Source organism: Pristiophorus japonicus, chromosome 5, assembly GCF_044704955.1.
Source record: "Pristiophorus japonicus isolate sPriJap1 chromosome 5, sPriJap1.hap1, whole genome shotgun sequence".
In the NCBI taxonomy this organism is placed as follows: domain Eukaryota; kingdom Metazoa; phylum Chordata; class Chondrichthyes; family Pristiophoridae; genus Pristiophorus; species Pristiophorus japonicus.
In genome coordinates, this window is record NC_091981.1 from 268,295,319 (window position 1) to 268,322,452 (window position 27,134).

The following is a 27,134-nucleotide window of genomic DNA, read 5'->3' on the forward strand; positions in this document are numbered from 1 at the left end:
TATTTCTGTCATGATATCTTCATCATGCATTTATGTAATGTTTTTCTATTGATTTTACTCATATCTTGATTCCTGCAATATTTGTTCTCCAAGTTTGATGGAGTGGTTGCCTTCTTACCTTTGAGACGTCCCAATCTCCTGTCTCGGTGATGCTGGATCAGATCTTTTAAATCTTCCAGCAAGTTTTACCCCGAAAACATTTATTTAAATTTAAAATGTGTAAAATGTTTCTTTTATCTTTATTCATTCATGGGATGAGCTGCCTTGTTGAACTGCTGCAGTTCCCCTTCGCCTACTGTTTCAGCTGCAAATCCCCTGGGAGGACAGACGCACCAATGTTAGCATCCTCAATCAGGCCAACATCCCCAGCTTCGAAGCACTGACCGCACTCGACCAGCTCCGTTGGGTGGGCCACATTGTTCGCATGCCTGACACAAGACTCCCAAAGCAAGCACTCTACTCGGAACTCCTACCCGGCAAGCGAGCCCCAGGTGGGAAGAGGAAACGTTTCAAGGACACCCTCAAAGCCTCGTTGATAAAATGCAACATCCCCACCGATACCTGGGAGTCCCTGGCCAAAGACCGCCCTAAGTGGAGGAAGAGCATCCGGGAGGGCACTGAGCACCTTGAGTCTCGTCGCCGAGAGCATGCAGAAAACAAGCGCAGGCAGCGGAAGGAGCGTGCGGCAAACCAGTCCCACCTACCCTTTCCTCCAACAACTGTCTGTCCCACCTGTGACAGAGACTGTAATTCCCCTATTGGACTGTTCAGTCACCTAAGAACTCACTTTTAGAGTGGAAGCAAGTCTTCCTCGATTTCGAGGGACTGCCTATGATGACTGTTTCAGCTGCTATTGACCAGCCCCTGTCCATTCTTGGCCATCATTGATCCCTCTCCCCCACATGATCTTATCTGTGATTGGGCTTCCCCTTACCTATTCTTGATTATTCACAGGCCTGTTCCCTTCCATCCCATGTCTTTTGGGGCTTGAGCCTTATCGCTGCAGTTCCTGCTGCTACCATCCTGTTCCCTATGCCCAGTCTCCAAAACAGCCTCCTCTGGGATGGGCACAGGCTGCCTCCAAAACATACATTATGAGAGCTGTGCATTGTGCGTGGAGAAGTGTAATGAGCACTTAAATGAGAGATATTCCAACTAGGTAGATTTTTTTTCCAAGAATAGACAGTGAAGTGCTTTGTAATAGGCTTTCCTTATACTATACGAGCACTCCATAATAATGCTGCTTCAAACTTTACATAAACACATTGGCTTCCATTATAGTCGGTTGTAATCCCGTTTTCCCTCGAACTGCTGAACTAGTGACATTAGTATGTATTCATGGTTGCTTTTGACCAGATGAAGGCTGCTCAAATGGCTTTACTTTGTGATCCTTAACAACCATTAATAAAAACTGATCTTTTACCCAGTCATCTTTGAACTGGATTTGAACTCAAAATCTGAAGTGCGAGCTGCCAGTACCTGAATCTGCTGCTTTAGATGCTTGCAGTCCACAGCTTATTTACAATAGCAATTAGGGGGGGGGGGAAAGTTATCACCATACCTTGTCTTCGTAGAATCTCCTTCGTAATTTCCTGTCCTTTGGAGGTACCGAGCGCCTCAGTTGCTTGTACCATTTATGAACAATATATCCACGCCAGTAAGCTTGAATTCTAAGATAAAAGTGTAAGCTTGTTAAACCAACATAAAACCAGTACTCAAGTACTAAGAGATCATCACATAAATGTTTAATCTTTCATCAGAGGACAATGCCCGATTTTGGAAGCGGAGAGGTCACATTGCATCACCAGTTCCATTTATACCTTTTAAGCATATTCAGGCTAGTTTTATTGGATTACTGCTGTAATCTTTAAAAAGATCACAGGGAAAACAGGGCTGCAGTTCTTACAGGATTAGCAATATTGGAAATAAGATTTATAGTAAAAAGAAAAGCTGTAGATGCTGTTCTAATGAAGGATCCCACTTCAAATGCTAACCTATCTTCCTCTTTCAGATGCTGACCAACTTACTGTGTATTTCCAGCTTTAGTGCTTTTATTCAACAATAACAACTTGCATTTATATAGCACCTTGAACATAGTAAAATGTCCCAAGGCGCTTCACAGGAGCGTTATCAAACAAAATTCAACACCGACTCACATAAGGAGATATTAGGGCAGATGACTAAAAGCTTGGTCAAAGAGGTAGGTTTGAAGGAGCGTCTTAAAATGAGGAAGGAAAGGTGGAGAGGTTTAGGGAGGGAATTCCAGAGCTTAGGATCTTGGCAGCTGAAGGGAGGGGGGGGGGCGGGAGGGAGGGGTGGTAGGGGGATGGGAGTGTGGCCTAAGGTTTGGGGTGTTTTTAGCAGTGTTTCAAGGCTATTCTGGTAATTCTGCCCATTATACCTTCATTAGGCCCATTGGAAGCACAGGATTTCCGGTGGTGGAGCAGGGCCATAGAATCATAGGGGCTGAAATTCTATGAAAAGATCATGGTGATCAGACATTGTGCATTCCAATCCCATTACCCAAATGCATAGAGTTCTGATTTAAATTATTTATTAATAGAATAGCCTGGTTAACTCTTTATTTATCTTTCCTACTCCACAAATTCTGTTTTATAAATCTTAATATTACACTGGTGAAGTAGATTATTGTTACGATATCTCAATGTCTGACCAAAAGGCCTAAACATATGGTAAAAATACCTCCTTGCTCAAATAAATGGTCCTTTGATACTGTGTATTTTGGAGCTGCTATTTTTCTTAACAACCCCAATGTCGCCTCAGATTCAAAGATGCCCCTTCGAACAGTAAAACTCCAGGGATTTGCCAGCTGCTGTGTATTTTCGAGAAAGCATCTCCAAAACATTTTTTAAGACAAGCATTTGAGGGTAAATGTTTAGGGTCGAAAGTGTTTGGATGGATCTAGAATAAATTCTTGGATGTAATTTGTTCATCTGAACTATGCAGCACAGAAGCAAAGCAATTCAGTCTGGGACACCACTGGATAAAACAATGACACAACTTAACATTTGACACTGTGCACGCGACGAGCTCAATCGACACCCCTCATTTGTTACTGAGCCAGCAGACACTATAATGCCCCAATTGATGAAGATCTTTTTGGTTCGATTCTGACCCTGAATTTGGCAGCAAATTGAAGTGTATATTTGATTAAATGATATCGTACTTTACTCTTTGCTTATCACAATGTGTTCTACTTAGTTGTCACAATATCCAAGATACTATACAGGAGGATAGCCATGCAGTTATCAGAGTTTCTCTGAGTCACCCTTTGCTACTGTGTTTTCTGCTGCTGCTCTGGTTAAAGGCAGCCTGGGAACAGCATTCTGAGCCAAGCCCCTCCTGAAATGACATCATGAAATTCTACTCCAGCGAGATGATGAATGGAAATAGTGGTCTGTGGGCAGAGCTCCCCATTCACAAGGCTACCTGAGTGGAACTACATGATTAGAACTAATTTTGATTGATAGGAAAGTAACCTTAAACAAAATCAGTAATAACCTATTACAGGCTGCAGCCTGAAAAACTATGATGATATTAGACTCAGTATTTGCAGCGATTTTATCTTTCTACTTAATCTTCTCTGGTGTACACCCACAGTATATAGTCTGGGCTGCCAGCTGCACAAATACCAGTGGCGCACTCATACACACTCCACTTATGAAAAAATTCTTCATCATTTATCTGGATTGTCAGAACTCAATATGAGAAATAAAATTCAGTATACAAAGGCAATAATTAACCAGTTTAACCAATGCAGCCATTTGCTATTTCCCTGAACTACAGGAACTGAAGTCCCCTCCCCCCCACCCCATGATTGTTCCAACATTAGTGTAAAGTACTCTTTTATTTATGATATTGTACTGTCAATTTTAGTGACTGAAATTTTCAATCAGTCATAACCTTCACGTTCTCACTGTACTGTTGCTTGGTACATTTATATATGCAATTTCTTTTGAAAATTCCTGCAAAATATGAGTACAAGTAACTGGAAAGTAAAAACAAACTGGAGATTGCATGAAAGTAATGAAGGCACATCATTGGCCTGGAATTTCCTGCATAGGTGCAACCCAGAAGTTGGACCTAAAAATATGCTCATTCCTAGGCCCATTCTGCCGATATCAATTTACGCTCAAATTTCCTACCAATTCAGTAGCATATGTAAAATGGGCGTAATGCCCATGGTTTGAACGTAATTGGAACAGAACCAATGCAGCCACAAGGTGCTAGGGTAGAGGACTATAAAAGTGGGAAAAAAATATTTTCCTTCTTCAGAGGCTGGGAACTGCAAGGTAGGTAGCAAAGGGTGACGCTGTGTCATGAAGATATTTAATTAAATCATTTAAATTGTGCTGCTCAGAGTCTCGACGGTCTCAAACCTTCTTCTTCTCACAGATGACTGACTGAATCACAGGAGAAGGAAGAGGTCTTTCAGTATCATGGAGAACGACCTGCTGGATGTGATAGAGGGAAGGCATGACGAGCAATTGCCAATTTGTTGAAATATTTAACTGTAGTTTAACTTTTTCATGCTAAATTTGTATTTCTTTGAAACAATTTAAGTCATGAAACATATGTGTAATAAAACAGTCTTTAAAGTTAAAGAAAGCTGTGTCTGACTCTTCTAGTTCTGGCCTCTGGGGGGAGATGCTCATAGGGTAAAAGCTTGGGACACGGGCCGTGCCCTGGCCGGCCTGCCCTCCTGAAGAGATGCCTCCTGCAGACGTGCCATGATCCTTAGTTACCGGCCAAATGCAGGCCCTCACTACTCCTTGGCTAATCATGTACATGTCCTCCATGGGTGCCTGGAAGGATCCAAACCCGTAAAAGCTGAGGACCGTGGTCACCTTAATTTCTACAGTTAAGGCTCTGCTGCATGCGGACTGTAGCTATAAGCCTTCGCGGAGCAAGGCGCAGATTTGGTTATGTCCTCCCCTGTAATTCGTATTCATCGCACAGTCAGCTCCTCAGTCACCTCCTGGAATGTCAGTCGCTACCTATATACTCTTCAGGCCGGATACTAGAGTGTGAGGTACTGTCTCTGCTACTGGTGCTTCACTCTCTTGGCATCCTGTCCCTGATTCTCTTCCTCCATTATATAAAGCAGGGGTAGAGGCAGCAAAAGAGACATTTTTATTTCTAAAATCAACTGTAAAATGGCTGTGTGCTGTAACGGGATGAAAATGGCTTCAATGCTTCCTGGAGTTGCTGATTTGCACAGTTTCAGCTGACTACGGCTGTCTGTGCACCTAAGAATCTGGTCGTAATTTAAAGAGAGCCTCTGAACAAGTGCAATTGCTGGAAACTTGCATCTGTAACTTGGGCGGTATTATGGATGGAGATGCATTTGGGCAGAGGGATCGATAGATGATCGTACAAGATCGAGAAGCTTTGGGCATATTGTGCTTACACCCAAAATTTCGCAATCATTTAGGCCACTTATTTGCTTTGCGCCCCAATTGCACGTGTCTCTGGGCATAAATACGCAGGACATTCAAGGCCAATATTGTGGAAGTTTGTTCAAGCATATGGATCCTCATATCTGTCAAGACTCAAGATGGTCGAAACTCAGGAAAAGGAAATTAGAGATATATAAAGCAGAGAGAAAAAGCATGAAAGGAGAGAGATAAAACAAACAAGAGTCAGCGATAAGCACCAAGTTGCAAAAATATTGCAACATTGGATCAAATGTTTCCCTGCACGCATATGTGTGAAAGCAAACCAAAATCAAAGTGTGGGTACAGTTATTTTTTTTGTCCTTTTCCTTGGTGTATTTCCACTTGATTGTGTGACCATGATAGGTGGCCACTGTACACTCAAGAACTAACATTGACTGAATTCTCTGGTTCTGGCAAAGTATAGCACAGCTTGCTGCTGTTTTCTGCAGGCTATCTGTTAACAATCTACATTACAAGGCATCAATTGGAAACTTGTCAAATACAAGAAAATTGGTTATTTCTTACAAAATACTGTGCAGATATTACTCTCAACCAGTCCTGTTGTTTTTCATTTTCAATACTTACATGCATTAGCCAACACGTAGGAATTCTTAAAAATAGCACAATGACCAGTATGACCTCTTGGAATAAGAGCTACTTACTGTGGTCCTAGTAATAAAACTGTGTTTTTCTATCAATCTAACGTGGTCAAGTTCCTTCTTTACCGTTAACAACTAATGAAGCTTAAGGTTTTTCTATAGGATGGCATAGCTATGGTGCTGCTGTCCAATTAAATACCTTGTAGCACATTTTATCCTGTGCAGGCGAGCTCCGTCATGAATTACCCTGGTCTGGTATTGCTCCTTCCTGCACATGGGGCAACTCTTTCTCCCAGAGAACATTTCAAAGGCTTGCATGCAAATCTTCATAACAAAGGTATAAATAAACAGTAATAAGTAAACAATTATATACTGCAACTCTTTTAATACTGATAGTCCAAACATTTGTTCTAAACCACATTATATCTCCAAAGTCACACAATAATAGATTTTTTTTATTCGTTCACAGGATATGGGCGTTGCTGACAAGGCCAACAATGGCTTGCTAGGCCATTTCAGAGGGGCAGTTATGAATCAACCACATTGCTATCTGGAGTCACATATAGGCCAGACCAAGTAAGGATGGCAGATTTCCTTCCCTAAAAAGGCATCAGTGAACCAGATGGGCTTTACAGACAATCCGGTAGTTTCATGGTCATCTTTACCAATGCTAGCCTTTTAATTTAGATTTATTTAATTAACTGAATTTAAATTCCTCAGCTGTCGTGGTGGGATTGGAACTCTTGTCTCCAGATTATTAGTCCAGGTCTTTGGATTACTAGTCCAATAACATTACCACTATGCTAATAAATGTTTTTGAAAACTGAATATTCTAATTATTTCTCTGCAACCAATCATACTTACCCTATGAAAAACATGAGAGCAAGACAGCAGAACCTGTTGTATAGAAGAACAAAAAAAGGATGTAGTTGAGAATGAACTTATACAATAGTTTGTTATATTATGTACAACTTACAGACTGAAAGCATTGAATGACATTTCCTTTAGATCCACATCTTCTTTAAAGCTAAGGGTGTGATCAGGATGGACGAAGTGCATCCGGGAGGGCACTGAGCATCTTAAGTCTCATCGGTGAGAGCATGTAGAAAACAAGCGCAGGCAGCGGAAGGAGTGTGCGGCAAACCAGACTCCCGACCCGCCCTTTCCTCCAATGACTGTCTGTCCCACCTGTGACAGTGACTGCAATTCTCAGTTTGGACTGTTAAGTCACCTGAGAACTAATTTTTGTAGTGGAAGCAAATCTTCTTCGATTTCGACAGACTGCCTATGATGATGATGATAATGCTGAGATATACAATGTGATTTTTTATTAATTCATTCTTGAGATGTGGGCAATGCTGGCAAGGCCTATTTATTGAACAGCCCTAGTTACCCTGAGATGGGGTGGTAGGCCTGCTGCTAGAAGGGTTTGATACAACTGGGTAGTTTCCTAGGCTACTTCAGAGGGAAGAGTCAACCACATTGGTGTGGGACTGGAGTCATATATAGGCCGGACCAGGTAAAGGCGGCAGGTTTCTTTCCCTGAAGGATATTAGTGAACCAGTTGAGGTTAGAAACACAGAAACATAGAAAATAGGAGCAGGAGCAGACCATTCGGTCCTTCGAGCCTGCACCACCACTCAATATGATCATAAGAACATAAGAATTAGGAACAGGAGTAGGCCATCTAGCCCCTCGAGCCTGCTCCGCCATTCAACAAGATCATGGCTGATCTGGCCGTGGACTCAAGTTCCATTTACCCGCCCGCTCCCCGTAACCCTTAATTCCCTTATTGGTTAAAAATCTATCTGTGATTTGAATACATTCAATGAGCTAGCCTCAACTGCTTCCTTGGGCAGAGAATTCCACAGATTCACAACCCTCTGGGAGAAGAAATTCCTTCTCAACTCGGTTTTAAATTGGCTCCCCCGTATTTTGAGGCTGTGCCCCCTAGTTCTAGTCTCCCCGACCAGTGGAAACAACCTCTCCGCCTCTATCTTGTCGATCCCTTTCATTATTTTAAATGTTTCTATAAGATCACCCCTCAGCCTTCTGAACTTCAACGAGTAAAGACCCAGTCTACTCAATCTATCATCATAAGGTAACCCCCTCATCTCCGGAATCAGCCTAGTGAATCGTCTCTGTACCCCCTCCAAGGCTAGTATATCCTTCCTTAAGTAAGGTGACCAAAACTGCACGCAGTACTCCAGGTGCGGCCTCACTAATACCCTATACAGTTGCAGCAGGTCCTCCCTGCTTTTGTACTCCATCCCTCTCGCAATGAAGGACAACATTCCATTCGCCTTCCTGATTACCTGCTGCACCTGCAAACTAACTTTTTGGGATTCATGCACAAGGACACTCTACGCAGGGGTCCTCCCACTATTCATCGGGGACTTGGCCTGGAGGGTGGTGCACGGAGCAGTGCCGTGCAACAAATTTTTAAGCTGGTTCACGGACTCCCAGGCCGCCTGCAATTTCTGCGGTCTGGAGGAGTCCGTGTTCCATGTTTTTATTGAGTGCACAAGGTTGCAGCCCCTGTTCCATTATTTGAAGGGGCTGCTCCTGAAATTCTGGCTGCACTTCAGTCCCACTCTCCTGATCTTTGGGCACCCTGTGCGGAGGGGAGCGGGTAGGTCCGAGGGCCTCCTCGTAGGACTGCTCCTGGGCACGGCCAAGGGTGCCATCAGCCGGTCCAGGCAGCGGGCGGTCGAGGGGGTCGTTCAACCTGACTGCCTGCCTCTCTTCCGCTCTTACATCCGGTCCAGGGTGTCCTTGGAGATGGAGCACGCGGTCTCCACCGGTACGCTCGCGGCCTTCCGCGAGAGGTGGGCACCGGAGGGACTGGAGTGCATCATCACGCCCGGCAACCAAATTTTAATTTGATTTTACATTTTAAAGTTTAATTTGTTTTAATTGCCGGTGCTTTTAGTGTCCCCTTCCCTTTTATAGGGAGCACTGGAAAAATGTGATTTTAGCACCCAAAAAAAACCCAAAGAAAATGAAAAACACAAAAAAAAAAGAAGGAAAAAAGGGCCTTGTAAATGTCTGGTGTGTCACCCAGGTCGGGTGGCACGGTTTAATGTTTTATGTTTTTGCAGGTGAACTCCAAAAAGAGTTTCATGCACAAGGACCTCCAGGTCCCTCTGCACCGCAGCATGTTGTAATTTCTCCCCATTCAAATAATATTCCCTTTTACTGTATTTTTTTCCAAGGTGGATGACCTCACATTTTCCGACATTGTATTCCATCTGCCAAGCCTTAGCCCATTCGCTTAACCTATCTAAATCTCTTTGCAGCCTTTCTGTCTCCTCTACACAACCCGCTTTCCCACTAATCTTTGTGTCATCTGCAAATTTTGTTACACTACACTCTGTCCCCTCTTCCAGGTCATCTATGTATATTGTAAACAGTTGTGGTCCCAGCACCGATCCCTGTGGCACACCACTAACCACCGATTTCCAACCTGAAAAGGACCCATTTATCCCGTCTCTCTGCTTTCTGTTAGCTAGCCAATTCTCTATCCATGCTAAAAATTCCTCTGACTTCGCGTACCTTTATCTTCTGCAGTAACCTTTTGTGTTGCACCTTATCGAATGCCTTTTGGAAATCTAAATACACCACATCCATCGGTACACTTCTATCCACCATGCTCTTTATATCCTCAAAGAAATCCAGTAAATTAGTTAAACATGATTTCCGCTTCATGAATCCATGTTGCGTCTGCTTGATTGCACTATTCCTATCTAGATGTCCCGCTATTTCTTCCTTAATGATAGCTTCAAGCATTTTCCCCACTACAGATGTTAAACTAACCGGCCTATAGTTACCTGCCTTTTGTCTGCCCCCTTTTTTAAACAAAGGCGTTACATTAGCTGCTTTCCAATCCGCTGGTACCTCCCCAGAGTCCAGAGAATTTTGCTAGATTATAACGAATGCATCTGCTATAACTTCCGCCATCTCTTTTAATACCCTGGGATGCATTTTATCAGGACCAGGGGACTTGTCTACCTTGAGTCCCATTAGCCTGTCCAGCACTATCCCCCTAGTGATCATGATTATCTCAAGGTCCTCCCTTCCCACATTCCCGTGACCAGCAATTTTTGGCATGGTTTTTGTGTCTTCTACTGTGAAGACCGAAGCAAAATAATTGTTTAAGGTCTCAGCCATTTCCACATTTCCCATTATTAAATCCCCCTTCTCATCTTCTAAGGGACCAACATTTACTTTAGTCACTCTTTTCCGTTTTATATATCGGTATATGGTTGATCATTCACCTCAGTACCCCTTTCCTGCTTTCTCTCCATACCACTTGATTCCTTTAGCCGTCAGGGCCATATCTAACTCCCTCTTGAATATATCCATTGAACTGGCATCAACAACTCTCTGTGGTAGGGAATTCCACAGCTTAACAACTCTCTGAGTGAAGAAGTTTATCCTCATCTCAGTCCTACATGGCTTACCCCTTATCCTTAGACCGTGTCCTCTGGTTCTGGACTTCCCAACATCGAGAACATTCTTCCTGCATCAAACCTGTCCAGTCTTGTCAGAATTTTATATGTTTCTATTAGATCCTTCTCATCCTTCTAAACTCCAGTGAATACAGGCCCAGTCGATCCAGTCTCTCCTCATATGTCAGTCCTGCCATAAACATAGAAACATAGAAACATAGAAAATAGGTGCAGGAGTAGGCCATTCGGCCCTTCGAGCCTGCACCGCCATTCAATGAGTTCATGGCTGAACATGCAACTTCAGTACCCCATTCCTGCTTTCTCACCATACCCCTTGATTCCCCTAGTAGTAAGGACTTCATCTAACTCCTTTTTGAATATATTTAGTGAATTGACCTCAACAACTTTCTGTGGTAGAGAATTCCACAGGTTCACCACTCTCTGGGTGAAGAAATTCCTCCTCATCTCGGTCCTAAATGGCTTTCCCCTTATCCTTAGACTGTGTCCCCTGGTTCTGGACTTCCCCAACATTGGGAACATTCTTCCTGCATCTAACCTGTCTAACCCCGTCAGAATTTTAAACGTTTCTATGAGGTCCCCTCTCATTCTTCTGAACTCCAGTGAATACAAGCCCAGTTGATCCAGTCTTTCTTGATAGGTCAGTCCCGCCATCCCGGGAATCAGTCTGGTGAACCTTTGCTGCACTCCCTCAATAGCAAGAACATCCTTCCTCAGATTAGGAGACCAAAACTGAACACAATATTCCAGGTGAGGCCTCACTAAGGCCCTGTACAACTGCAGTAAGATCTCCCTGCACTTATACTCAAATTCCATAGCTATGAAGGCCAACATACCATTTGCCTTCTTCATCTCCTGCCGTACCTGCATGCCAACTTTCAATGATTGATGTAACCTGACACCCAGGTTTCGTTGCACCTCCCCTTTTCCTAATCTGCCGCCGTTCAGATAATATTCTGCCTTCGTGTTTTTGCCCCCAAAGTGGATAACCTCACATTTATCCACATTATACTGCATCTGCCATGCATTTGCCCACTCATCTAACCCATCCAAGTCACCCTGCAGCCTCTTAGCGTCCTCCTCACAGCTCACACCGACACCCAGCCTAGTGTCATTTCCAAACTTGGAGATATTACATTCAATTTCGTCATTTAAACCATTAATGTATATTGTAAATAGCTGGGGTCCCAGCACTGAGCCCTGTGGCACCCCACTCGTCACTGTCTGCCATTCTGAAAAGGACCCGTTTATCCCGACTCTCTGCTTCTTGTCTGCCAATCAGTTCTCTATCCACGATAGTACATCACCCCCAATACCATGTGCTTTAATTTTACACACTGATCTCTTGTTTGGGACCTTGTCAAAAGCTTTTTGAAAGTCCAAATACACCACATCCACTGGTTCTCCCTTGTCCACTCTACTAGTTACATCCTCAAAAAATTCCAGAAGATTTGTCAAGCATGATTTCCCTTTCATAAATTCATGCTGACTTGGACCGATCCTGTCACTGCTTTCGAAATGCGCTGCTATTTCATCTTTAATAATTGATTCCAACATTTTCCCCACTACTGATGTCAGGCTAACCGGTCTATAATTATCTGCTTTCTCTCTCCCTCCTTTTTTAAACAGTGGTGTTACATTAGCTACCCTCCAGTCCACAGGAACTGATCCAGAGTCGATAAGACTGTTGGAAAATGATCACCAATGCATCCACTATTTCTAGGGCCACTTCCTTAAGTACTCTGAGATGCAGACTATCAGGCCCCGGGGATTTAGCGGCCTTCAATCCCATCAATTTCCCTAAAACAATTTTCTGCCAGATAAGAATTTCCTTCAGTTCCTCCTTCTCACTAGACCCTCGGTCCCCTAGTATTTACGGAAGGTTATTTGTGTCTTCCTTCGTGAAGACAGAAGCAAAGTATTTGTACAACTGGTCTGCCATTTCTTTGTTCCCCATTATAAATTCACCTGAATCTGACTGCAAGGGACCTACGTTTGTCTTCACTAATCTTTTTCTCTTCATATATCTATAGAAGCTTTTGCAGTCAGTTTTTATGTTCCCGGCAAGCTTCCTCTCATACTCTATTTTCCCCCTCCTAATTAAACCCTTTGTCCTCCTCTGCTGAATTCTAAATTTCTCCCAGGCTTTTTCTGGCCAATTTATATGCCTCTTCCTTGGATTTAACACGATCCTTAATTTCCCTTGTTAGCCATGGTTGAGATACCTTCCGCATTTTATTTTTACTCTAGACAGGGATGTAGAATTGTTGAAGTTCATTCATGTGATCTTTAAATGTTTGCCATTGCCTATCCACCGTCAACCCTTTAAGTATCATTTGCCAGTCTTTTGTAGCCAATTCATGTCTCATACCATCGAGGAGCAGCATCGGAGAGGCGGGAGTTCGGGCGGCAGTTCGTCAGGCCTAAAAAAGGCCCAGTGCGAGTCCGGCGAGTCGAGGAGAGGCGGGAGTTCGGGCGGCAGTTTGTGAGGCCAGCTGGTGCAGCAGGGGCAGAAACATAGAAACATAGAAAATAGGTGCAGGAGTAGGCCATTCGGCCCTTCTAGCCTGCACCGCCATTCAATGAGTTCATGGCTGAACATTCAACTTCAGGACCCCATTCCTGCTTTCTCGTCATACCCCTTGATCCCCCTAGTAGTAAGGACCTCATCTAACTCCTTTTTGAATATATTTAGTGAATTGGCCTCAACAACTTTCTGTGGTAGAGAATTCCACAGGTTCACCACTCTCTGGGTGAAGAAGTTCCTCCGCATCTCGGTCCTAAATGGCTTACCCCTTATCCTTAGACTGTGACCTCTGGTTCTGGACTTCCCCAACATTGGGAACATTCTTCCTGCATCTAACCTGTCTAAACCCATCAGAATTTTAAATGTTTCTATGAGGTCCCCTCTCATTCTTCTGAACTCCAGTGAATACAAGCCCAGTTGATCCAGTCTTTCTTGATAGGTCAGTCCCGCCATCCCGGGAATCAGTCTGGTGAACCTTCGCTGCACTCCCTCAGGTTAGGAGACCAAAACTGTACACAATACTCCAGGTGTGGCCTCACCAATGCCCTGTACAACTGTAGCAACACCTCCCTGCCCCTGTACTCAAATCCCCTTGCTATGAAGGCCAACATGCCATTTGCTTTCTTAACCGCCTGCTGCACCTGCATGCCAACCTTCAATGACTGATGTACCATGACACCCAGGTCTCTTTGCACCTCCCCTTTTCCTAATCTGTCACCATTCAGATAATAGTCTGTCTCTCTGTTTTTACCACCAAAGTGGATAACCTCACATTTATCCACATTATACTTCATCTGTCATGCATTTGCCCACTCACCTAACCTATCCAAGTCGCTCTGCAGCCTCACAGCATCCTCCTCGCAGCTCACACTGCCACCCAACTTAGTGTCATCCGCAAATTTAATCCCCTCATCTAAATCATTAATGTACAGTGTAAACAGCTGGGGCCCCAGCACAGAACCTTGCGGTACCCCACTAGTCACTGCCTGCCATTCTGAAAAGTACCCATTTACTCCTACTCTTTGCTTCCTGTCTGACAACCAGTTCTCAATCCATGTCAGTACACTACCCCCAATCCCATGTGCTCTAACTTTGCACATCAATCTCTTGTGTGGGACCTTGTCGAACGCCTTCTGAAAGTTCAAATATACCACATCAACTGGTTCTCCCTTATCCACTCTACTGGAAACATCCTCAAAAAATTCCAGAAGATTTGTCAAGCATGATTTCCCTTTCACAAATCCATGCTGACTTGGACCTATCATGTCACCACTTTCCAAATGCACTGCTATGACATCCTTAATAATTGATTCCATCATTTTACCCACTACCGATGTCAGGCTGACCGGTCTATAATTCCGTTTTCTCTCTCCCTCCTTTTTTAAAAAGTGGGGTTACATTGGCTACCCTCCACTCCATAGGAACTGATCCAGAGTCAATGGAATGTTGGAAAATGACTGTCAACACATCCACTATTTCCAAGGCCACCTCCTTAAGTATTCTGGGATGCAGTCCATCAGGCCCTGGGGATTTATCGGCCTTCAATCCCATCAATTTCCCCAACACAATTTCCCGGCTAATAAGGATTTCCCTCAGTTCCTCCTCCTTACTAGACCCCCCGACCCCTTTTATAAACGGAAGGTTGTTCGTGTTCTCCTTCGTGAATACCGAACCAAAGTACTTGTTCAATTGGTCCGCCATTTCTTTGTTCCCCGTTATGACTTCCCCTGATTCTGACTACAGGGGACCTACGTTTGTCTTTACTAATCTTTTTCTCTTTACATATCTACAGAAACTTTTGCAATCCGTCTTAATGTTCCCTGCAAGCTTCTTCTCATACTCCATTTTCCCTACCCTAATCAAACCCTTTGTCCTCCTCTGCTGAGTTCTAAATTTCTCCCAGTCCCCAGGTTCGCTGCTATTTCTGGCCAATTTGTATGCCACTTCCTTGGCTTTAATACTATCCCTGATTTCCCTTGATAGCCACGGTTGAGCCACCTTCCCTTTTTTATTTTTATGCCAGACAGGAATGTACAATTGTTGTAGTTCATCCATGCGGTCTCTAAATGTCTGCCATTGCCCATCCACAGTCAACCCCTTAAGTATCATTCGCCAATCCATCCCAGCCAATTCACGCCTCATACCTTCAAAGTTAGCCTTCTTTAAGTTCTGGACCATGGTCTCTGAATTAACTGTTTCATTCTCCATCCCAATGCAGAATTCCACCATATTATGGTCACTCTTCCCCAAGGGGCCTCGCACAATGAGATTGCTAATTAATCCTCTCTCATTACATAACACCCAGTCTAAGATGGCCTCCCCCCTAGTTGGTTCCTCGGCATATTGGTCTAAAAAACCATCCCTTATGCACTCCAGAAAATCCTCCTCCACCGTATTGCTTCCAGTTTGGTTAGCCCAATCTATGTGCATATTAAAGTCACCCATTATAACTGCTGCACCTTTATTGCACGCACCCCTAATTTCCTGTTTGATGCCCTCCCCAACATCACTACTACTGTTTGGAGGTCTGTACACAACTCCCACTAACGTTTTTTGCCCTTTGGTGTTCTGCAGCTCTACCCATATAGATTCCACATCATCCAAGCTAATGTCCTTCCTAACTATTGCCTTAATCTCCTCCTTAACCAGCAATGCTACCCCACCTCCTTTTCCTTTTATTCTATCCTTCCTGAATGTTGAATACCCCTGGATGTTGAGTTCCCAGCCCTGATCATCCTGGAGCCACGTCTCCGTAATCCCAATCACATCATATTTGTTAACATCTATTTGCACAGTTAATTCATCCACCTTATTGCGGATACTCCTTGCATTAAGACACAAAGCCTTTAGGCTTGTTTTTTTAACACCCTCTGTCCTTTTAGAATTTTGCTGTACAATGGCCGTTTTTGTTCTTTGCCTTGGGTTTCTCTGCCCTCCACTTTTCCTCATCTCCTTTCTGTCTTTTGTTTTTGCCTCCTTTTTGTTTCCCTCTATCTCCCTGCATTGGTTCCCATCCCCCTGCCATATTAGTTTAACTCCTCCCCAACAGCACTAGCAAACACTCCCCCGAGGACATTGGTTCCGATTCTGCCCAGGTGCAGACCGTCCGGATTGTACTGGTCCCACCTCCCCCAGAACCGGTTCCAATGCCCCAGGAATTTGAATCCCTCCCTGCTGCACCATTGCTCAAGCCACGTATTCATCTGAGCTATCCTGTGATTCCTACTCTGACTAGCACGTGGCACTGGTAGCAATCCCGAGATTACTACTTTTGAGGTCCTACTTTTTAATTTAGCTCCTAGCTCCTTAAATTCATTTCGTAGGAATTCATCCCTTTTTTTTACCTATGTCATTGGTACCAATGTGCACCACGTAAACAAAGAAGTAGAAAGAAATCTAAAGGTGATGTCACAGCCAAGGGGGTAAGTGATTGGCTGGTGATTGGTGAGTAGTTTTCTTTTCATTATCAGTAGGTAACCTTTATCATTGTTGTTGCAAATTAAGTTAATCTAGGGGTTAAGTCATGGCAGGAGAGCTCGGACACATGTTATGCTCCTCCTATGCTATGTGGAAACTCAGGGACGTTTCCAGTGTCCCTGATGACTACATTTGCAGGAAGTGTGTCGTGCTGCAGCTCCTGACAGACTGCATTGCGGCACTGGAGCTGCAGGTGGATTCACTCTGGAGCATCCACGATGCTGAGGATATCGTGAATAGCATGTTTAGCGAGTTGGTCGGACCGCAGGTAAAGGTTACACAAACAGATAGCGAATGGATGACCAACAGGAAGAGCAGTGGAAGGACGGTAGTGCAGAGGTCCCTTGCGGTCATCCCCTTCCAAAACAGATACACCATTTTGGGTATTGTTGGGGGGATGGCTCATCAGGGGAAGGCAGCAGCAGTCAAGTCCATGGCAACGTGGGTGGCTCTGCTGCACAGGAGGGCAGGAAAAAGAGTGGAGAGCTATAGTGGTAGGGGATTCTATTGTAAAGGGAATAGATAGACGTTCCTGCGGCTGCAATCGAGACTCCAGGATGGTATGTTGCCTCCCTGGTGCAAGGGTCAAAGATGTCTCTTAGCGGTTGCAGGACATTTTGGAACGGGAGGGTGAACAGACAGTTGTCGTGGTGCATATAGGTACCAACGACATTGGTAAAAAAATGGGATGAGGTTCTACAAGATAAATTTAGGGAGCTAGGAGTTAAATTAAAAAGTAGGACCTCAAAGCTAGTAATCTTAGGATTGCTACCAGTGCTAGTCAGAGTAGGAATCGCAGGATAGCTCAGATGAATACGTGGCTTGAGGAGTGGTGCAGAAGAGAGGGATTCAAATTCCTGGGGCATTGGATCCGGTTCTGGGGGAGGTGGGACCAGTACAAACCGGACAGTCTGTACCTGGGCAGGACCGGAACAATTGTCTTATTGGGACTGTTTGCTAGTGCTGTTGGGGAGGAGTTAAACTAATATGGCAGGGGGATGGGAACCTATGCAGGGAGACAGAGGGAGGTAGAATGGGGGCAGAAGCAAAAGATAGAAAGATGAAAAGTAAAAGTGGAGGGCAGAGAAACCCAAGGCAAAAAACAAAAAGGGCCACATTACAGCAAAATTCCAAAAAGGCAAAGTGTGTTAAAAAGACAAGCCTGAAGGCTCTGTGCCTCAATGCGAGGAGTATTCATAATAAGGTGGACGCATTAACTGCACAGGCAGCAATTAGAGAATATGATATAATTGGCATCACGGAGACATGGCTCCAGGGTGACCAAGGCTGGAAACTCAACATCCAGGGGTATTCAACTTTCAGGAAGGATAGACAGAAAGGAGGTGGGGTAGCGTTGCTGATTAAAGAGGAAATTAACGCAATAGTAAGGAAGGACATTAGCTTGGATGATGTGGAATCTGTATGGTTGGAGCTGCGGAATACCAAAGGGCAGAAAACGCTAGTGGGAGTTGGGCACAGACCACCAAACAGTAGTAGTGAGGGTGGGGACAGCATCAAACAAGAAATTAGGGACGTGTACAATAAAGTTACAGCAGTTATCATGGGCGACTTTAATCTACATATAGATTGGGTTAACCAAACTGGTAGCAATACGGTGGAGGAGGATTTCCTGGAGTGTATTAGGGATGGTTTTCTAAACCAATATGTCGAGGAACCAACCAGAGGGCTGGCCATCCGAGACTGGGTAATGTGTAATGAGAAAGGACTAATTAGCAATCTTGTTGTGTGAGGCCCTTTGGGGAAGAGTGACCATAATATGGTAGAATTCTTTATTAAAATGGAGAGTGACATAGTTAATTCAGAGAATAGGGTCCTGAACTTAAGGAAAGGTAACTTTGATGGTATGAGGCGTGAATTGGCTAGAATAGACTGGCAAATGATACTTAAAGGGTTGACGGTGGATAGGCAATAGCAAACATTTAAAGATCACATGGATGAACTTCAACAATTCTACATCCCTGTTTGGTGTAAATATAAAATGGGGAAGGTGGCTCAACCGTGGCTAACAAGGGAAAATAAGGATCGTGTTAAATCCAAGGAAGAGGCATGTAAATTGGCCAGAAAAAGGAGCAAACCTGAGGACTGGGAGAAATTTAGAATTCAGCAGAGGAGGACAAAGGTTTTAATTAAGAGGGGGAAAATAGAGTATGAGAGGAAGCTTACCGGGAACATAAAAACTGACAGCAAAAGCTTCGATAGATATGTGAAGAGAAAAAGATTAGTGAAGACAAACGTAAGTCCCTTGCAGTCAGATTCAGGTGAATTTATAATGGGGAACAAAGAAATGGCAGACCAGTTGAACAAATACTTTGCTTCTGTTTTCACGAAGGAAGACATAAATAACCTTCTGGAAGTACTAGGGGACCAGGGGTCTAGTGGGAATGAGGAACTGAAGGATATCCTTATTAGGCGGGAAATTGTGTTGAGGAAATTGTTGGGATTGAAGGCCGATAAATCCCCGGGGCCTGATATCTGCATCCCAGAGTACTTAAGGAAGTGGCCATAAAAATAGTGAATGCATTAGTGATCATTTTCCAACAGTCTATCGACTCTGGATCAGTCGCTATGGACTGGAGGGTAGCTAATGTAAAACCACTTTTTAAAAAAGGAGGGAGAAAGAAAACGGGTAATTATAGACCGGTTAGCCTTACATCAGTAGTGGGGAAAATGTTGGAATCAATTATAAAAATGAAATAGCAGCGCATTTGGAAAGCAGTGACAGGATTAGTCCAAGTCAGCATGGAATTATGAAAGGGAAATCATGCTTGACAAATCTTCTGGATTTTTTTGAGGATGTAATTAGTAGAGTGGACAAGGGAGAACCAGTGGATGTGATGTATTTGGATTTTCAAAAGACTTTTCACAAGTTCCCACACAAGAAATTGGTGTGCAAAATCAAAGCACATGGTATTGGGGGTAATGTACTGATGTGGATAGAGAACTGGTTGGCAGACAGGAAGCAGAGAGTCAGGATAAACGGGTCCTTTTCAGAATGGCAGGCAGTGACTAGTGGGGTGCCGCAGGGCTCAGTGGTGGTACCCCAGCTCTTTACAATATACATCAATGATTTAGGTGAAGGAATTGAGTGTAGTATCTCCAAGTTTGCAGATGACACAAAACTGGGTGTGAGCTGTGAGGAGGATGCTAAGAGGCTGCAGGGTGACTTGGACAGGTTAGGTGAGTGGGCAAATACATGGCAGATGCAGTATAATGTGGATAAATGTGAGGTTATCCACTTTGGGGGCAAAAACACAAAGGCAGAATATTATCTGAATGGTGGCAGATTAGGAAAAGGGGAGGTGCAACGAGACCTGGGTGTCATTGAAAGTAGGCATGCAGGTACACAGGCGGTGAAGAAGGCAAATGGTATGTTGGCCTGCATAGCTAAGGGATTCGAGTATAGGAGCAGAGAGGTCTTACTGCAGTTATACAGGGATTTGGTGAGGCCTCATTTGGAATATTGTGTTCAGTTGTGGTCTCCTAATCTGAGGAAGGACGTTCTTGCTATTGAGGGAGTGCAGCGAAGATTTACCAGACTGATTCCCGGGATGGCTGGACTGACGTATGAGGAGAGACTGGATCGACTGGGCCTTTATACACTGGAGTTTAGAAGGATGAGAGGGGATCTCATAGAAACATATAAGATTCTGAAGGGACTGGACAGGTTAGATGCGGGAAGAATGCTTTCGATGATGGGGAAGTCCAGAACCAGGGAACACAGTCTTAGGATAAAGGATAGGCCATTCAGGACTGCGATGAGGAGAAACTTCTTCACTCAGAGGATTGTTAACCTGTGGAATTCCCTACCGCAGAGAATTGTTGATGTCAGTTCATTGGCTATATTCAAGAGGGAATTAGATATGGCCCTTACGGCTAAAGGGATCAAGGGGTATGGAGAGAAAGCAGGAAAGCGGTACTGAGGGAATGATCAGCCATGATCTTATTGAATGGTGGTACGGGCTCGAAAGGCCGAATGGCCTACTCCTGCACCTATTTTCCATGTTTCAATGTTTCTATTTTTACCTTTCCTTATGTTCAGGATCCTAGTCTCTGAATTAACTGTGTCACTCTCCATCTTAATAAAGAATTCTAGCATATTATGGTCACTCTTCCCCAAGGGGTCTCACACAACAAGATTGCTAATTAGTCCTTTCTCATTACACATCACCCAGTCTAGGATGGCCAGCCCTCTAGTTGGTTCCTCGACATATTGGTTTAGAAAACCATCCCTAATACACTCCAGGAAATCCTCCTCCACCGTATTGCTACCTGTTTGGTTAGCCCAATCTACATGTAGATTAAAGTCGCCCATGACAACTGCTGTACCTTTATTGCACGCATCCCTAATTTCTTGTTTGATGCTGTCCCCAACCCCACTACTACTGTTTGGTGGTCTGTACACAACTCCCACTAGCGTTTTCTGCCCTTTGGTATTCCGCAGCTCCACCCATACAGATTCCACATCATCCAAGCTAATGTCCTTCCTTTCTATTGTGTTAGTTTCCTCTTTAACCAGCAACGCTGCTCCATATCCTTTTCCTTTCTGTCTATCCTTCCTAAATGTTGAATACCCCTGGATGTTGAGTTCCCAGCCTTGGTCACCCTGGAGCCATATCTCCATGATGCCAATTATATCATATTCGTTAATTGCTGCCTGTGCAGTTAATTCGTCCACCTTATTCCGAATACTTCTCACATTGAGGCACAGAGTCTTCAGGCTTGTCTTTTTAACACACTTTTAGAATTTTGGTGTAATGTGGCCCTTTTTCATTTTTGCCTTCGGTTTCTCTGCCCTCCACTTTTACTTTTCTTCTTTCTATCTTTTGCTTCTGCCCCCATTCTACCTCCCTCTGTCTCCCTGCATAGGTTCCCATCTCCCTGCCATATTAGTTTAACCCTTCCCCAACAGCACTAGCAAACACTCCCCCTCGGACATTGGTTCCGGTCCTGCCCAGGTGCAGACTGTCCGGTTTGTACTGGACCCACATCCCCCAGAACCGGTTCCAATGTCCTAGGAATTTGAATCCCTCCCTTCTGCACCACTCCTCAAGCCATGTATTCATCTGAGCTACCCTGGTATTCCTACTCTGACTAGCACGTGGCACTGGTAGCAATCCTGAGATTACTACCTTTGAGGTCCTACTTTTTAATTTAACTCCTAGCTCCCTTAATTCACCTTGTAGGACCTCATCCCATTTTGTACCTATATCGTTGGTACATTTATGCACCATGACAACTGGCTGTTCACCCTCCCCCTCCAAAATGTCTTACAACAGTTCCGAGACATCCTTGACCTTTGCACCAGGGAGGTAACATACCATCCTGGAGTCTCGATTCCTGTCGCTGAAACGTCTATCTATTCCCCTTACAATAGAATCCCCTACCACTATAGCTCTCCCACTCTTTTTCCTGCCCTCCTGTGCAGCAGAGCCACCCACGGTGCCATGGACTTGGCTGCTGCTGCCCTCCCCTGTTGAGTCAGCCCCCCCCAGCAGTACCCAAAATGGTGTATCTGTTTTGGAGGGGGATGACTGCAGGGGACCCCTGCACTACCTTCCTTCCACTGCTCTTCCTGTTGGTTTCCCATTCCCTATCTGTCTGCGTAACCTTAACCTGCGGTAATACCAACTCACTAAACGTGTTATTCACGGTATCCTCAGCATCGCGGATGCTCCAGAGTGAATCCATCCGCAGCTCCAGTGCCGCAATGCGGTCTGTCAGGAGCTGCAGCAGGATACACTTCCCGCACATGTAGTCGTCAGGGACACTGGAAGCGTCCCTGAGTTCCCACATAGCATAGGAGGAGCATCACACGTGTCTGAGCTCTCCTGCCATGAATTAATCCCTAGATTAACGTAATTTGGCAACAACAATGATAAAGGTTACCTACTAATAAAGAAAAGAAAAAAAGGTTTTATTGGCACCAGCTTTTTTTTTTCTTTCCAGATTTTCTTTTTAAGCTGAATTCAAATTCTCAAACTTGTGTTGTCTGGAACTCTTTATTCTGCTTGTCTGACTATTTTTGGCCCAGGCATGGCACTCTGGAGACATGCGCCCAAGCGCCGCAACCAAGAAGCCAGAAGATCTCCAGGAACTGGTCCTTGGACCTTAACTAAATATTCTGGGTGAGCTGCTGGTGCCCGTTATGTCTGAAGTCGCTCACCCCACAAGAAAGATTAAGTTTCAGCTGCCTGCCTTGCTGGGAGGAGGGGGCAGGTGGCGGGGGTTGGGATTGTGATTGCGAGGACTGTGGAGTCAAGGGGAACACTCTTGGCTCCATATACAGGTTCTTTGTTAAAAAAAAACCTTATCTGCAGCTGGTTCCCAATGCCTGCCTCTCTCATCAGTAACTAATTTTACACAGGGGTCCTTTAATAAGCATTTGCCCCAACTCAAGGCCCCTAACATTTGTTTTAGGCAATCACCTAAAACATAGGCCCCATGAATTTAGCAGTGGGACCAACACCTGTAAAACAGGTGCACCACATACCAATTTCTACCCCATACATCTGAATCGACTCAATGAAATAGCTTCATACCAGCACTATTTTATATGAGTTCCATTATCAGTTGGATTAACTTCAGTACTTCCTAGGCCACTAGATGGCATGCCAGACAGATGTAGGACATTCCCTCCCAGGGTGAAGAGGGTAGGGGCAGGTGAGGAAATACACCAACATTATTAAGCTGGATCTGCTTAAATTACCCACTGATAGAGGCAGTGGAGAAGTCCAGATGGTCTCGATCTCCAGGTGGAGAAGGACACTTGGTGGCAAGTGGCCTGCAAGGAGAGAGAAAATAAATCCCCAAAGTACTCACTCTTTTTATTGGCCTGAAATCAAAGCAAAACATGTCTCAGATATTAGATAATATGTGATCATAACTTAAACTTTGTATTTTATATATCTGCCAGATATAATGCAGGAAAAAAAAGGAACTTTGGGATTTAGAAGAATCCTGTTGAATCCTTTTTTTCCAAAATGTTTTTGATGGTTATACTCCTGTGAAGCGCCTTCAGACATTTCACTATGTTAAAGGTGCTATATAAATACAAGTTGTTGTTGTTTTTGATGGTTAACATGTAGGAAATAGAATGACTTTTCCATATTCTAGCATTGCCTGGTAGGATATATGTAGCATCAGTCAGATGCAGGGTATAGCTCGTTTCGCATTGTCCACATCACGTCTTAACTCCAGTTTCATGAGTGGGCCCTAATTGCACTTGAGTAATATTTCTACTTCCCATTTGGTCCGAGACTGCCCATTCAGTGACTGTTTTGTACTCTACCTACGAGGAACTGGGTTGAAATAGTCCTAACTCCGTGGCTAAAGAGTGGAAACTTTCATCCTATTTTTTTTTGATAGATTAACAAAACAGACCCCCGACGTAAATGGAGAGTGTTCCAAACCCATGCACCACCTAGATTACTAGGGTTTCTAAACGTGTGTAAATAGTATTGAAGTTTCAGCACATGAATGTGATTTTGGCAGGGGGATTAGTGTAAATGTATCTGGGCTAAACTGCACTACTATTTTAACCAGTTAATATTTTTCATGCATATCTCAAACTATTTCCAAATATAATGCACTTAATTTAAATAGTACCCACCCTGCCGAGTAATGTGTACCTCTGGTATAGTAAAGGGTTTTACTGCTCCGTTCTTCAAAGTGCTCACCTGCTGCTGAATCCCAAATTCTTCTCTGCATATAACACAAGGCTGTGCTGAATCTCCCTGTTGTACCGATCTCTTCTTCACCAGTTGCCATTCGCTATCTGTTAAAGGTGCTTTAGGGGCATCAACCAGACCCATTTTCTGTGCTTAAAAGAACAAATTAATAAACCAAAATTCAAGACGCATGTTTCTAGTTCAGTAAAAACTGAAACCAGCCAACTACTTCTACATTGCAAACTGAACTAGGGCCTTTTTTGCTATTTGACAACAGCTTATTCAAAAGTAATTTAGATGAAAGGAATTAACATTAATCTACATTTGAAACTTTCAAAATGCCTCAAAACCAATGAAGTACCAGGAAGTTAAAGTTCATCCATGTTCAAATTAAGAACATACCAGCAGAAATGGTAAAAGAAAATTATATTTCAGGTTATGACCAGGGCCAGCAAGCATATGTGCCATCAATACATGGATCGCTGGAATCACCCCCAACTTGGCCTGAAACTGGCTAAATCAGAACCTGCCTAGTGTGCATCATTCTGTGCCGCCCTGCACCATAAATCATTCAGGGGGGGGGTGGGCTCGGATGGGAGAGGTATTCTTACATATATTACATATGAGTATATAACTAACAGAAAACAGGGAGTCGGAATAAATGGGTCATTTTCCGGTTGGCGAACAGTGACTAGTGGGTTGCCGCAGGGATCGGTGCTGGGGCCTCAACTAATTACAATCTATATTAATTGCTTGGATGAAGGGAGTGAGTGTAATGTAGCCAAGTTTGCTGATGATACAAAGATGATTGGGAAAGCAAATTGTGAGGAGGACACAAGATATTTGCAAAGGGATATAGACAGGCTAAGTGAGTGGGCAAAAATTTGGCGGATGGAGTATAATGTGGGAAAATGTGAGGTTATCCACTTTGGCATAAATAATAGAAAAGCAAATTATAGTTTAAATGGAGAAAAATTGCAAAGTGCTGCAATACAAAGAGAACTGGGGGCCCTTGTGCATGAAACAAAAAATGTTAGTATGCAGGTACAGCAAGTAATCAGGAAGGCAAATGGAATGTTGGCCTTTATTGCAAGGGATAGAGTATAAAAGCCGAGAAGTCCTGCTACAACTATACAGGGTATTGGTGAGGCCACACCTGGAGTACTGCATACAGCTTTGGTCTCCATATTTAAGGATCATCATCAACATAGGTGGTCCCTCGAAACGAGGATGACTTGCTTCCACGCCAAAAAAAGGACGAGTTCACGGGTGTTTCAATGAAGGATCCGAATTACATCCTGAAGGGTGGAAGATGTCTGTGCGAGAATTTTTTTAACATGGGGTGGCCGTTGCACACCAGTCACCACACGGGCTTGACAGAGTTAGGTCTTGACCAGTGGCAAGGATTACCCGATGTTATGTATGTTAACTGGGTTTTACCTGCCACCAGAGGGCGTGATTGTCGGAGTCCTTATGGTCACTGGCAGACACGTGCAAGCTGTGTATATAATGTTGGCAGCCATGTTGAATCCTCACTTTGAGAGTAAATAAACTGGAGTAAGGTCATGCCTGAACAAGCTCATCATACTTAGCCTCGTGGAGTTATTTGATACTTAACAATTGGCGACGAGTTAAAAATACGAACTTTCACGCAGTCATGTGTGTTGTAATTTTGGAGAGATTTGTGGAAGAGGAAGACTGGGAGGATTTCACTGATCGCCTCGACCAGTACTTTGTAGCCAACGGATTGGAAGGAACCGATAACGCAATTAAGCGCAGGGCGGTTCTCCTCACCGTTTGTGGGTCAGATATTTATAGCCTTATCAAGAATCTACTCTCACCGACTCGACCAATGGATAAGACTTACGATAAATTGTGTATGCTGATTCGGAACTACTTTAAACTGAAGGAAAGCATCATCATGGCGAGGTATGGTTTCTACATGCACAATCGCTCCGACGGCCAGGACGTGGTGGAATTTGTCGCCGACCTGAGACGTCTCGCTGGGCCGTGCAACCTCGGAGCTGCGTTGGAGGAAATGCTGTGGAACTTTTGCGTGCTTGGCATTGGCCATGAGGTCATCCTTCGAAAGCTGCTGGCTGCTGAATCTCCAGACCTGAGCAGGGCCATCACGATGACCCAGACATGCATATCCACGGACAAAAACTCGAAACAGGTATCTTCTCAGCATTGAAACTCACCAGCAAGTACTGTGCATAAAATAATATCATCGGCAGGCAGAGCTGCACATGGTAGGGCCTACTCGTCCGCGTTCGTATGACCTGTAACTGCTCAAGGTCCACCATCGGGAGTGAATCACATCTCGCCTTGTTGACCTTGCGGGGATTATCAATGCCAATTCAAGCAATACGTGTGCAAAGGCTGTACAACAATTGGGCACCTTCAGCGAATGTGTCCGCAACTGAGCAAGCGTGCTGCGACACACCATGTGGCTGAGGATGATCGATCCAGCGTGGATCAAGTGGCACAGGCAATTCAACCCAAGGTTCAGGACGAAGAAGTGTATGGAGTACATTCTTTTACCAAAAGTTCTCTGATAATGCTGGAAGTTAAAATTAAATGGGGTTCCAGTATCCATGGAATTGGACACGGATGCGAGTCAGTCAATAATGAGCCAGAGGGCTTTCGAAAAGTTGTGGGACACTAAGGCAAAAAGACCCAAACTGAGCCCAATCAATACAAAGCTGCGTACCTACACCAAAGAGCTCATACCAGTCACTGGCAGCGCGGCAGTAAATGTATCGTACGATGGAGCTGTGCATAATTTATCGTTGTGGATCGTTCCAGGCAATGGCCCAACGCTGTTCGGCAGGAGTTGGCTTGTGAAAATTAAATGGAACTGGAATGATATTAAAGCCTTATCATCAGTGGATGACGCTTCGTGTGCTCAAGTG

General features: G+C 44.2%; 1 protein-coding gene across 8 annotated transcripts in view; it reads right to left on the reverse strand.

Moving 5' to 3' along the window:
- rnf32 (ring finger protein 32) overlaps positions 1-27,134 on the reverse strand; it is a 128,744-nt gene that overhangs the window by 52,378 nt on the left and 49,232 nt on the right. For all 8 annotated transcript variants that reach the window (XR_011593272.1, XM_070880101.1, XM_070880098.1 and 5 more), the window contains 4 exons: positions 24,229-24,371; positions 6,923-6,955; positions 6,258-6,382; positions 1,562-1,670 (listed from right to left, as the gene is read on the reverse strand). Coding sequence is in view for 7 of the 8 variants with exons in the window: in XM_070880101.1 (XP_070736202.1) it covers positions 1,562-1,670; positions 6,258-6,382; positions 6,923-6,955; positions 24,229-24,371 (410 nt within the window). In the remaining variant the exon portion in view is untranslated. The remainder of the gene's footprint in view (positions 1-1,561; positions 1,671-6,257; positions 6,383-6,922; positions 6,956-24,228; positions 24,372-27,134) is intronic.